General features: G+C 35.2%; 2 protein-coding genes across 2 annotated transcripts in view; both read left to right on the top strand.

The window, feature by feature from the left end:
* The first annotated feature begins 2355 nt into the window (after positions 1 to 2355).
* LOC136276514 (amino acid transporter heavy chain SLC3A1-like) lies at positions 2356 to 7010 on the top strand. Its single transcript, XM_066088712.1, has 8 exons — positions 2356 to 2707; positions 3160 to 3339; positions 3500 to 3639; positions 3741 to 3863; positions 3956 to 4075; positions 4410 to 4670; positions 6156 to 6416; positions 6529 to 7010. Exons 1-8 carry the CDS (start codon positions 2371 to 2373, stop codon positions 6865 to 6867), a joined length of 1761 nt encoding a protein of 586 aa, XP_065944784.1. The 5' UTR covers positions 2356 to 2370; the 3' UTR covers positions 6868 to 7010.
* A 2600-nt stretch (positions 7011 to 9610) lies between these two features.
* The window catches only part of LOC105341826 (amino acid transporter heavy chain SLC3A1), a 5301-nt gene continuing 3142 nt past the window's right edge, over positions 9611 to 11769 (top strand). The window contains exons 1-6 of the mRNA XM_066086661.1: positions 9611 to 9959; positions 10372 to 10551; positions 10712 to 10851; positions 10953 to 11075; positions 11169 to 11288; positions 11623 to 11769. The exon at positions 11623 to 11769 is cut by the window's right edge and continues 114 nt beyond it. Of these exons, the coding sequence (XP_065942733.1) occupies positions 9626 to 9959; positions 10372 to 10551; positions 10712 to 10851; positions 10953 to 11075; positions 11169 to 11288; positions 11623 to 11769 (1044 nt within the window). The 5' untranslated portion in view covers positions 9611 to 9625. The remainder of the gene's footprint in view (positions 9960 to 10371; positions 10552 to 10711; positions 10852 to 10952; positions 11076 to 11168; positions 11289 to 11622) is intronic.

Here is an 11769-nt window from a genome sequence, read left to right as displayed (position 1 = left end):
GAATTGTACAGTTTAGATATTTTCTAAAGTCGTATGTATTCCTATGCTAGAGTTCAATGTAGTCTCGTTCAACCAAACGCTTGGCTGTCTCCGTTAATATCCGACAAAACAGAGTCTCTCTTGCTTGTCGGAGATAAACGGAGACAGTCGAGCGTTTGGTTGAACAACACAAGAGTTCAATTTTGCCTGGATCCATACAATTTCTCAGAAATATTTCGATTACTGATACTACTTGCCATGCAAAATCACATATCGTTGATGTTGAATAAATGATAATCGATAAAATCAACTCCCGTCAGTACTTCAGTACTTTGATTGATAAATTTTTTGTCCGGGAGTTATGGTCAATGAAAATGGTTTTCTAAATGGTATGATATCGCGGTTGAGTGAATAAATTATGGACACTTGAAGTGTGCATATGTGAATCAAATGGAGATTTTGTCGTAACACAAAACACCACCTCATTTCAAAGCTAAAATACCTAATATTAAGAAACACAAAGACCCTGAGTTGTCGCTTGGGCGTTGGATGTGGCCCGTTGGCCTATTTTAGAATGATTCTCGTGTTTAATCAATGATTTAACTTTAAAGGAAAGGAAGTGCGTTAGTACAAAAGCCCATTGAGCTCATTTTCGTAGGTTAAAAAAAATCCATTTTTTTCGCAAATAAACGCGAAACTTTCGCGTGATAACGCGTTAGTTTCGCGAATAATTGCAAACCTTTCGTAAATAGACCCGTAACTTTCGTGAATAAACGCAAAACTTTCCTGATATAATGCGTTAGTTTTGCGAGTAAACACGTTAGTTTGCGAATAAACGCGTAACTTTTGCGAAGAAACGCGTAACTTTCGCGAATGAACGCGAAACCATTGTATAAATATTGTTATTTCATACAATACCCTTATTTCGAAAGCCCATTGAGCTCATTTTCGTAGGTAAAAAAAGTATTTTTTTTCGCGAATAAACGCGTTAGTTTTGCGAATAAACGCGTAACTTTAGCGAAGAAACGCGTAACTTTCGCGATTAAACGCGAAACTTAATTATAAATATTGTTAGTTCATACAAAAACCCCTATGAAGAATAATTACTGAAAACAAATATATTAATTTAAATAAAATAAAATAATATTAAATAAAGATGTAAATGAATTAGATTAAACTTATACAATTAACATAAATTCAAACGTAGGAAATCTTTAAAATCTTAGTACTGATTTTCAAAGGACATAATGCATCGCGCTTCTCACATTCTAATGGGCGCTGTATTATTGAAAATGAGGCATCAACATATTTTAATTATAACAATTTTAATTCGAATTAAACGATTTTTTAAGTATCATTTTAGAATTTATAGGATACCATTGTTTGAAAAATTATATTATATGTTATATTGCTGCGACATAACTTGACGTCTAGTTTAATATCAGAAAGATAAGTCAAGCTGTGAATTGAAATTTTCAAGCTTTTGTTCAAATCTAGATGACGTAAATTCGTCCTCCATATTTATCACATGTCATTTGAAGATTTTAAAGGTTTCCGACGGTTGAATTTACCGGTATATCAATTTTATAAGAAAAAGATCACCAATGAATGTCTGTTTGAACACAGGGTCGGCGAAAAACTGAAAATCGTAACATGATGCTCAAACTTATTATCTTCTTTAGACATGTAACATATAAAAATGTTTTATCAGATTTATTAATATCTATATGCAAAAAAAGATAATTTTCTCTTCATAAATCAACGTACATGTAACACGGATATTAACATAATAATGATTAATAAGTATTTTTTGATATAAAACTTAAAATGTGTTTGTTTTCAATCGTTTTTCTTCATAATGGCTCTGTATGAAATGACAATATTTATATATGGTTTCGCGTTAATTCGCGAAAGTTACGCGTTTATTCGCGAAACTAACGCTTTATATTACGAAAGTTTCGCGTTTATTCGCGAAAGTTACGCGTTATATCGCGAAAGTTACGCGTTTATTTGCGAAAGTTACGCGTTTATTCGCGAATTTTTTTTTTACCTACGAGATGAGCCCAATGGGCTTTCGTAACTGGCAAAAAAAACTACTGTACCGTAAAATTTTGACACTGGCAAGGGCTAATTTCTTCACTTATGATCGTTAATGTGCAAAAGCTGGGATTCCGTGATTTGATCATAGTCCCTTCTGATGTCAACATTGACTGGGGAAATTAGTAAAGTTGGAACTTCTATTGGCAAAACGCCATTGGTAGTGTGTTTATAAGATGTGGACCATAACAATTGAGATTATAAATCTAATGGTTTCAAGAAGGGAGCTTCATTTCATAAAACGTTTCCATACAAGGTGGAAGGATTTTAGTCGCATTTATCGCAAACATTGATATGAAACATTTATTCAACGAAGATGAATTGGAAAAGACTAAATTTATCAATGGAAGAGAACAGCAAGATTTCAGCATATCAGTTGACGAAACGAGACTGGGTAAGAAAGGATGGAAGAAGTTGAGGCTGATCCTCCTCCTCGTCGGATTTTTGGTGGGATGGACTTTGTTGATTACTGCTGTAGTCATTATAGTCCTGGCTCCAAAACATCCTTACCGACCCGACCTAAAATGGTACGACAAGAATATTGTGTACGAAATCCTGCCTGAATCTTTCAAAGATTCAAGTTTTAAAAATGTTTACACTAAAAAGGGAGATGGAGTTGGGGACCTCAAAGGTATTTACTTTATTCTACTATATAATCCTTAATTTCATGTTGGGCACACTTTCGCTGAAAACGATTTAAATCCTTATTCTGTGTGAGTGTTAAAAGTTATTGATTTTTTAGCGAAACGATATTATGTAAGATCAGATTGCTATCCGTAAAACAGCGTCAAATCCTTGCTCGCCGATTGATATTTATAAGTATACATGTTTTCATGAATATATATATATATATATATATATATATATATATATATATATATATATATATATATATATATATATATATATATATATATATATATATATATATATATATATATATATATATATTTCGTATTGAATCTCCCACCTTTCCTTTTCCTCCATGAGTTCGAGGTTTTATAAAAAGAATAATAAAGGTGTGTTAGAATTAACTATGAGCATTGTGATTAATGTGCTTCTTGTTTATTATCATCATCATAGGAATTTTGGCTTGTTTGGATTACCTGAAGGATATTGGTAGCAAAGTCCTATACATCAACTCAATATATGAAAGCAATGACGAGGATCATAAAGCAATTGTCAATCATACAAAAATTGATGAAATATATGGCTCTATGGAAGACTTTGTAGAACTTCGTAAAGTCACTAAAGAGATGAAAAGTATGTAAATATATTGCAATGTGCCTCTTTATAAACTCATATCCTGCTTTTATTTTTATTTGTTCTTACTGAGTAACGTGTCCCAAAATTTCATAGTCAGGTAATCAAAGCTTTTCCATGTGTATACATGTAATCGTCTTTTTTCTAATATTTAATCAAGTGCGACTGATCATGGACTTCATCCCAAACCACACAGGAAAACAAAGCCAGTGGTTCTTAAAGAGTCAAAAGAAAGAAGGAAAATATACTGACTATTTCATCTGGACCACCTGTGATCCACAGACGTACCGCCATGACTTAGTAATACATGTGTTTTTACAAATAATAAACAAGCATTCCTTTATCATGTTTATAAAGGTTTCAATTTAGATTTCTTTGACTTTCGGTGTTTCTTTACCTAGATGGTTATAGGTGGAGGAGCGTGGACGTATGACGACACCAGAAAGGAGTGCTACTTCCATCAGTTGGAGAGCGACAAGCCAGATCTAAACCTCAGGAGCGCAGACGTCAGACAGGAACTTGAGGTGTGTACGAATAACTATAAATTATGATTTGGAAAATGTGAAACAAAATTGCATCAAAAACATTATATACAAGTTTGTTCTTTCTATTTTAGAGCATCTTGCGTTTCTGGTTAGACAAAGGAGTGGATGGTTTTCATGTTCAGGATTTTCAGCATCTCTACGAGGACGAAATCCTGGGAAATGGCACTCTTGTTAATGGGAAGACAGACAGTGTAAGTTTCTGCCTGAGAACTTAGAGAATATCATTTTTTTAAATGAATTAATGCTAGTATTCTAAATGGTGCATTGACCAAGTATTATCTGTTAAAAGAACACCAGGACATAAATCGCATTCAGACCAGCGATGATATGAATTACCGTAAACGTATTACATTTGGCTGTGTATTCTATTTAGCGTTTTTGGCGGAATGAGGCGTCCGCTGAATCAAGTACATCGCTAAATGCCATTCATATAGGTATAAGAATAGTTATACTCAGGAATATGCTTACTTAAATCCACGCCAATTTGTGCAAAACTATTTTTCGCCAAATGTAGTTCCTTTACAGTATGCCAAGTTGCTTAAAGCCTGGAAGTCTGTGTTGGAGTCGTACAATACCAAGCCAGGCAGAGAAAAGGCTCTTATTGTGACGGCCAAAGATGACCTGAACACAACCGTGGAGTACTTTGATGCAGGAGTCACCATTGTACGAGTCACCCCATTGTCCGAGAGTGGCGCTTCATTGACTGAGAGCAATACTTCATTGGCTGAACGCATGGAAACCAAGCTGAAAAATGCCAACTCCAATTTGAAGAGAATCGGATGGATGGTGAGCTTGTTTTATTTTATAACATTGAAAAGTATGATATCATCAAAAGTATATGTAATATTTTTTTTTACAATTGATGAATCTTCATTTAAGATGTCATTACTATTTCTTTTCCTTTATACTGTCTTCATAAATACGTAATGTTATCAAAATATTAAAACACTTTTTAGCTCACCTGAGCTGAAAGCTCAAGTGAGCTATTCTGATCACATTTTGTCTGTCGTCCGTCTGTCCGTCCGTCTGTCTGTCTGTCTGTCTGTCTGTCTGTCTGTAAACTTTTCACATTTTCAACATCTTCTCAAGAACCACTGAGCCAAATTCAACCAAACTTGGCACAAAGCATCCTTAGCCTAAGGGGATTCAAAATTGTAAAAAAAATTAAGGACCACGCCCTTTTGCAAAGAAAGATAAATAGGAATTTATGAAAAATTTTGAGAAATTTTCAAAAATCGTCTTCTCATGACCCATAAGACCAGGAAAGCTGAAACTTGTGTGGAAGCATCCTCAGGTAGTGTAAATACAAAATTGTGAAAATCATGACCCCGGGGGTAGGGTGGGGCCACAATGGGGGGTCGAAGTTTAACATAGGAATATATAGAGTAAATCTTTATAAAAATCTTCTTCTCAGAAACTAATCAGCCGGCAAAGCTGAAACTTTTGTGAAAGCATCCTCAGGTAGTGTAAATTCAAAGTTGTGAAAATCATGCCCCCTGGGAGTAGGGTAGGGCCACAATGGGGGGTCAAAGTTTAACATATGAATATATAGAGTAAATCTTTCAAAATCTTCTTCTCAGAAACTAATCAGCCAGGAAAGCTGAAACTTGTGTGAAAGCATCCTCAGGTAGTGTAGATACAAAGTTGAGAAAATCATGACCCCAGGGGGTAGGGTGGGGCCACAATTGGGGGGGGGGTCGAAATTTTTCATAGGAATATACATGTACAGAGTAAATCTTTAAAAATCTTCTTCTCATGAACCATATGACCAGGAAAGCTTAAACTTGTGTGGAAGCATCATCAGGTAGTGTAGATTCAAAGTTCTGAAAATCATGACCCCCAGGGGAAGGGTGGGGCCACAATGGGGGTCGAAGTTTTACGTAGGAATATATAGAGTAAATCTTTAAAAATCTTCTTCTCAGAAACTAATCAGCCAGGAAAGCTGACACTTGTGTGGAAGCATTCTAAGGTAGTGTAGATACGAAGTTGTGAAAATCATGACGAGAGGGTGTAGGGTGGGGCCACAATGGGGGATCGAAGTTTTACAAAGGAATATATAGAGTAAATCTTTAAAAATCTTCTTCTCAGAAACTTATCAGCCAGGAAAGCTGACACTTGTGTGAAAGCATCCTCAGGTAGTGTAGATACAAAGTATGTATTATTGTACATTGTCCAGATAGTTTGTATTTTGACTCCATTAAGCTGATTTTATCATACTTATTGTTTCTCAGGTGAGCAATGTGGCCCATGGGTCTCTTGTTTAAATTTCAGTATGGTGACAAATATTCCAGTCGATTAACCAACAGTTTGGATGGCCCAGTACAAATTAAAGCTTTGTTGACTCTACAAGCCACCCTGCCCGGAGTCCCATTTAACTACTATGGGAACGAGATCGGAATGAATGACCACCCCACACTGTCTGCACCTAAGAAGTACAGAACACCAATGCAATGGAACTCTACAGGAACAGGATTCTCCCAGAATACTCCATGGGTGGATCGAAATCCTGACTACATTACAGTCAATGTTGAGGTAAATTAAATGCTGTTGCATTATAAGGTTGTTTCAAGATTTAATATATTATTTTTAAATTTTTATGTGATGTTGATATTAAATAAGGCTTTGTGTTGTTTAATATTTACAGACTGAAAATGCTATTGGAGATGATTACACCACACTTAAGGTGTACAAAAGGCTTCAGGAACTGAGGTGTAATGAGTCCTTCCAGTGGGGAAAGATGAGTGTGTATAGAGATGGAGACCTCCTGATGTACACCAGAAAGGCCGATGGATTCCCGGGATACCTGGTGGCCATTAACCTCGGAACCAGTAAGGTGACCGAATCTTTCCATGCAGCCACCGGAATTCCCAAGGAAGTCAAGGTGGTCTTCCATACTCACAAGGACGACAACAGCGCCATCAGTTTGTCGGATACTTCCTATATACTGGATCCAAGTCATGCAGTAGTTTTGGAATATCAATAATGTTTTGTAATTTTGGAAAGAAATGTTTTAAAAGATCAAGAAAACTTGAATCCCATATTGTCTTTAAAAGCAATTAAGAACACAAGCTTAATTTAGAAATAAAAGAATTTGTATTGCTTAATAAAATTGAAGTCAAAATTGATTATTTGTGTTTCTTATTTTACCAAGGTTTAAAGGGTACTGAACACTTTGGTCTTCCTGTAAATTTTTACAATTTTCTACTTTGTAAATCTTTCATCTTCAGAACCACTCGATGAAGAGGCATTCCCATTTTCTTTAGTAAACTCTTTTTTCAACATTAATTTTTTTAAAGAATAAAGGCATAAACAAATCTGCTTAATGGAATAGCAAGTTCGCAACCTAATTTCTGTACAGGATGACATTAACGAAATATTGCTAGAGTTCAATGTAGTCTCGTTCAACCAGACGCTTGGCTGTCTCCGTTAATATCCGACAAAACAGAGTCTCTCTTGCTTGTCGGAGATAAACGGAGACAGTCGAGCGTTTGGTTGAACAACACAAGAGTTCAATCTTGCCTGGATCCATACAATTTCTCAGAAATATTTCGATTACTGATACTACTTGCCATGCAAAATCACATATCGTTGATGTTGAATAAATGATAATCGATAAAATCAACTCCCGTCAGTACTTTAGTACTTTGATTGGTAAATTTGTTGTCCGGGAGTTATGGTCAATGAAAATGGTTTTCTAAATGGTATGATATCGCCGTTGAGTGAATAAATTATGGACACTTGAAGTGTGCATATGTAAATCAAATGGAGATTTTGTCGTAACACAAAACACCACAACATTTCAAAGCTAAAATACCTAATATTAAGAAACACAAACACCCTGAGTTGTCGCTTGGGCGTTGGATGTGGCCCGTTGGCCTATTTTAGAACGATTATCGTGTTAAATCAATAATTCAACTTTAAAGGAAAAGAAGTGCGATAGTACAAAAGCCCATTGAGCTCATTTTCGCAGGTTAAAAAACCCCCATTTTTTCGCGAATAAGCGCGAAACTTTCGCCTGATAACGCGTTAGTTTCGCGAATAATCGCAAACCTTTTGTGAATAAACCCGTAACTTTCGTGAATAAACGCAAAACTTTCCCGATATAATGCGTTAGTTTTGCGAGTAAACACGTTAGTTTCGCGAATAAACGCGTAACTTTTGCGAAGAAACGCGTAACTTTCGCGAATGAACGCGAAACTGTCGCGAATGAACGCAAAACCATTGTATAAATATTGTCATTTCATACAAAACCCTTATTTCGAAAGCTCATTGAGCTCATTTTCGTAGGTAAAAAAAAAAATTTTTTTTTCGCGAATAAACGCGTTAGTTTTGCGAATAAACGCGTAACTTTTGCGAAGAAACGCGTAACTTTCGCGAATGAACGCGAAACTTTCGCGATTAAACGCGAAACTTAATTATAAATATTGTTAGTTCATACAAAAACCGCTATGAAGAATAATTACTGAAAACAAATATATTAACAAAGGACATAATGCATCGCGCTTCTCACATTCTAATGGGCGCTGTATTATTGAAAATGAGGCAGCAACATATTTTAATTATAACAATTTTAATTCGAATTAAACGATTTATTAAGTATCATTTTAGAATTTATAGGATACCATTGTTTAAAAAATTATATTATATGTTATATTGCTGCGACATAACTTGACGTCTAGTTTAATATCAGAAAGATAAGTCAAGCTGTGAATTGAAATTTTCAAGCTTTTGTTCAAATCTAGATGACGTTAATTCGTCCTCCAAATTTATCACATGTCATTTGAAGATTTTAAAGGTTTCCGACGGTTGAATTTACCGGTATATCAATTTTATAAGAAAAAGATCACCAATGAATGTCTGTTTGAACACAGGGTCGGCGAAAAACTGAAAATCGTAATATGATGCTCAAACTTATTATCTTCTTTAGACATGTAACAAATAAAAATGTTTTATCAGATTTATTAATATCTATATGCAAAAAAGATAATTTTCTCTTCATAAATCAACGGAACACGGATATTTTTAATAATAATGAAAAATAAGTATTTTTTGATATAAAACTTAAAATGTGTTTGTTTTCAATCGTTTTTCTTCATAAGGGCTCTGTATGAAATGACAATATTTATATATGGTTTCGCGTTAAATCGCGAAAGTTTCGCCTTTATTCGCGAACGTTTCGCGTTTATTCGCGAAACTAACGCTTTATATTACGAAAGTTTCGCGTTTATTCGCGAAAGTTACGCGTTATATCGCGAAAGTTTTGCGTTTATTTGCGAAAGTTACGCGTTTATTCGCGAAAGTTTCGCGTTACTTCGCAAAACTAACGCGTTATATCGCGAAAGTTTCGCGTTAATTCGCGAATTTTTTTTTTTACCTACGAAAATGAGCTCAATGGGCTTTCGTAACTGGCAAAAAAAACTACTGTACCGTGAAATTTTACACTGGCAAGGGCTAGTTTCTTCACTTATGATCGTTAATGTGCAAAAGCTGGAATTCCGTGAACCGATCATCGTCCCTTCTCAGGCTTCTGGTGTCTGGAGTCGATAACGAGTCAACATTGACTGCGCGAATTAGTAAAGTTGGAAGTTCCTTTGGCAAAACGCCATTGTGATGTTCATTAAAGATGGGGACCTTAACAATTGAGATTATAAATCTAATGGTTTCAAGAAGGGAGCTTCATTTCATAAAACGTTTCCATACAAGGTGGAAGGATTTTAGTCGCATTTATCGCAAACATTGATATGACACATTTATCCAACGAAGATGAATTGGAAAAGACTAAATTTATCAATGGAAGAGAACAGCAAGATTTCAGCAGATCAGTTGACGAAACGAGACTGGCTAAGAAAGGATGGAAGAAGTTGAGGCTGATCCTCCTCGTCGGATTTTTGGTGGGATTGACTTTGTTGATTGCCATTGTGGTCATTATAGTCCTGGCTCCAAAACATCCTTACCGACCCGACCTAAAATGGTACGACAAGAACATTGTGTACGAAATCCTGCCAGAATGTTTCCAAGATTCAAGTTTTAAAAATGTTTACATTAAAAAGGGAGATGGAGTTGGGGACCTCAAAGGTATTTACTTTATTCTACTATATAACCCTTAATTTCATGTTGGGCACACTTTCGCTGAAAACGATTTAAATCCTTATTCTGTGTGAGTGTTAAAAGTTATTGATTTTTTAGCGAAACGATATTATGTAAGATCAGATTGCTATCCGTAAAGCAGCGTCAAATCCTTGCTCGCCAATTGATATTTATAAGTATACATGTATTCATGAATATATATATATATATATATATATATATATATATATATATATATATATATATATATATATATATATATATATATTTCGTATTGAATCTCCCACCTTTCCTTTTCCTCCATAAGTTCGAGGTTTTATAAAAAGAATAAGAAAGGTGTGTTAGAATTAACTATGAGCATTGTGATTAATGTGCTTCTTGTTTATCATCATCATCATAGGAATTTTGGCTTGTTTGGATTACCTGAAGGATATTGGTAGCAAAGTCCTATACATCAACTCAATATATGAAAGCAATGACGAGGATCATAAAGCAATTGTCAATCATACAAAAATTGATGAAATATATGGCTCTATGGAAGACTTTGTAGAACTTCGTAAAGTCACTAAAGAGATGAAAAGTATGTAAATATATTGCAATGTGCCTCTTTATAAACTCATATCCTGCTTTTATTTTTATTTGTTCTTACTGAGTAACGTGTCCCAAAATTTCATAGTCAGGTAATCCAAGCTTTTCCATGTGTATACATGTAATCGTCTTTTTTCTAATATTTAATCAAGTGCGACTGATCATGGACTTCATCCCAAACCACACAGGAAAACAAAGCCAGTGGTTCTTAAAGAGTCAAAAGAAAGAAGGAAAATATACTGACTATTTCATCTGGACCACCTGTGATCCACAGACGTACCGCCATGACTTAGTAATACATGTGTTTTTACAAATAATAAACAAGCATTCCTTTATCATGTTTATAAAGGTTTCAATTTAGATTTCTTTGACTTTCGGTGTTTCTTTACCTAGATGGTAATAGGTGGAGGAGCGTGGACGTATGACGGCACCAGAAAGGAGTGCTACTTCCATCAGTTGGAGAGCGACAAGCCAGATCTAAACCTCAGGAGCGCAGACGTCAGACAGGAACTTGAGGTGTGTACGAATAACTATAAATTATGATTTGGAAAATGTGAAACAAGATTTGCATCAAAAACATTATATACAAGTTTGTTCTTTTTATTTTAGAGCATCTTGCGTTTCTGGTTAGACAAAGGAGTGGATGGTTTTCATGTTCAGGATTTTCAACATCTCTACGAGGACGAAATCCTGGGAAATGGCACTCTTGTTAATGGGAAGACAGACAGTGTAAGTTTCTGCCTGAGTACTTAGAGAATATCATTTTTTTAAATGAATTAATGCTAGTATTCTAAATGGTGCATTGACCAAGTATTATCTGTTAAAAGAACACCAAGACTTAAATCGCATTCAGACCAGCGATGATATGAATTACCGTAAACGTATTACATTTGGCTGTGTATTCTATTTAGCGTTTTTGGCGGAATGAGGCGTCCGCTAAATCAAGTACATCGCTAAATGCCATTCATATAGGTATAAGAATAGTTATACTCAGGAATATGCTTATTTAAATCCACGCCAATTTGTGCAAAACTATTTTTCGCCAAATGTAGTTCCTTTACAGTATGCCAAGTTGCTTAAAGCCTGGAAGTCTGTGTTGGAGTCGTACAATACCAAGCCAGGCAGAGAAAAGGCTCTTATTGTGACGGCCAAAGATGACCTGAACACAACCGTGGAGTACTTTGATGCAGGAGTCACCATTGTACGAGTC

Source organism: Magallana gigas, chromosome 6 (assembly GCF_963853765.1).
Source record: "Magallana gigas chromosome 6, xbMagGiga1.1, whole genome shotgun sequence".
In the NCBI taxonomy this organism is placed as follows: Eukaryota; Metazoa; Mollusca; class Bivalvia; order Ostreida; family Ostreidae; genus Magallana; species Magallana gigas.
Note: the sequence above shows the minus strand (reverse complement) of the source record. Positions and strands in the feature narration are given on the sequence as shown.

Excerpts from the sequence above, each read along its gene's own strand:
- LOC136276514 (XM_066088712.1), top strand. The coding sequence starts at position 2,371 with ATGAAACATTTATTCAACGAAGATGAATTGGAAAAGACTAAATTTATC. Across the intron at positions 4,671-6,155 it reads TGAAGAGAATCGGATGGATG|TATGGTGACAAATATTCCAG; the intron begins GTGAGCTTGTTT and ends TTTAAATTTCAG. Across the intron at positions 6,417-6,528 it reads ACATTACAGTCAATGTTGAG|ACTGAAAATGCTATTGGAGA; the intron begins GTAAATTAAATG and ends TAATATTTACAG.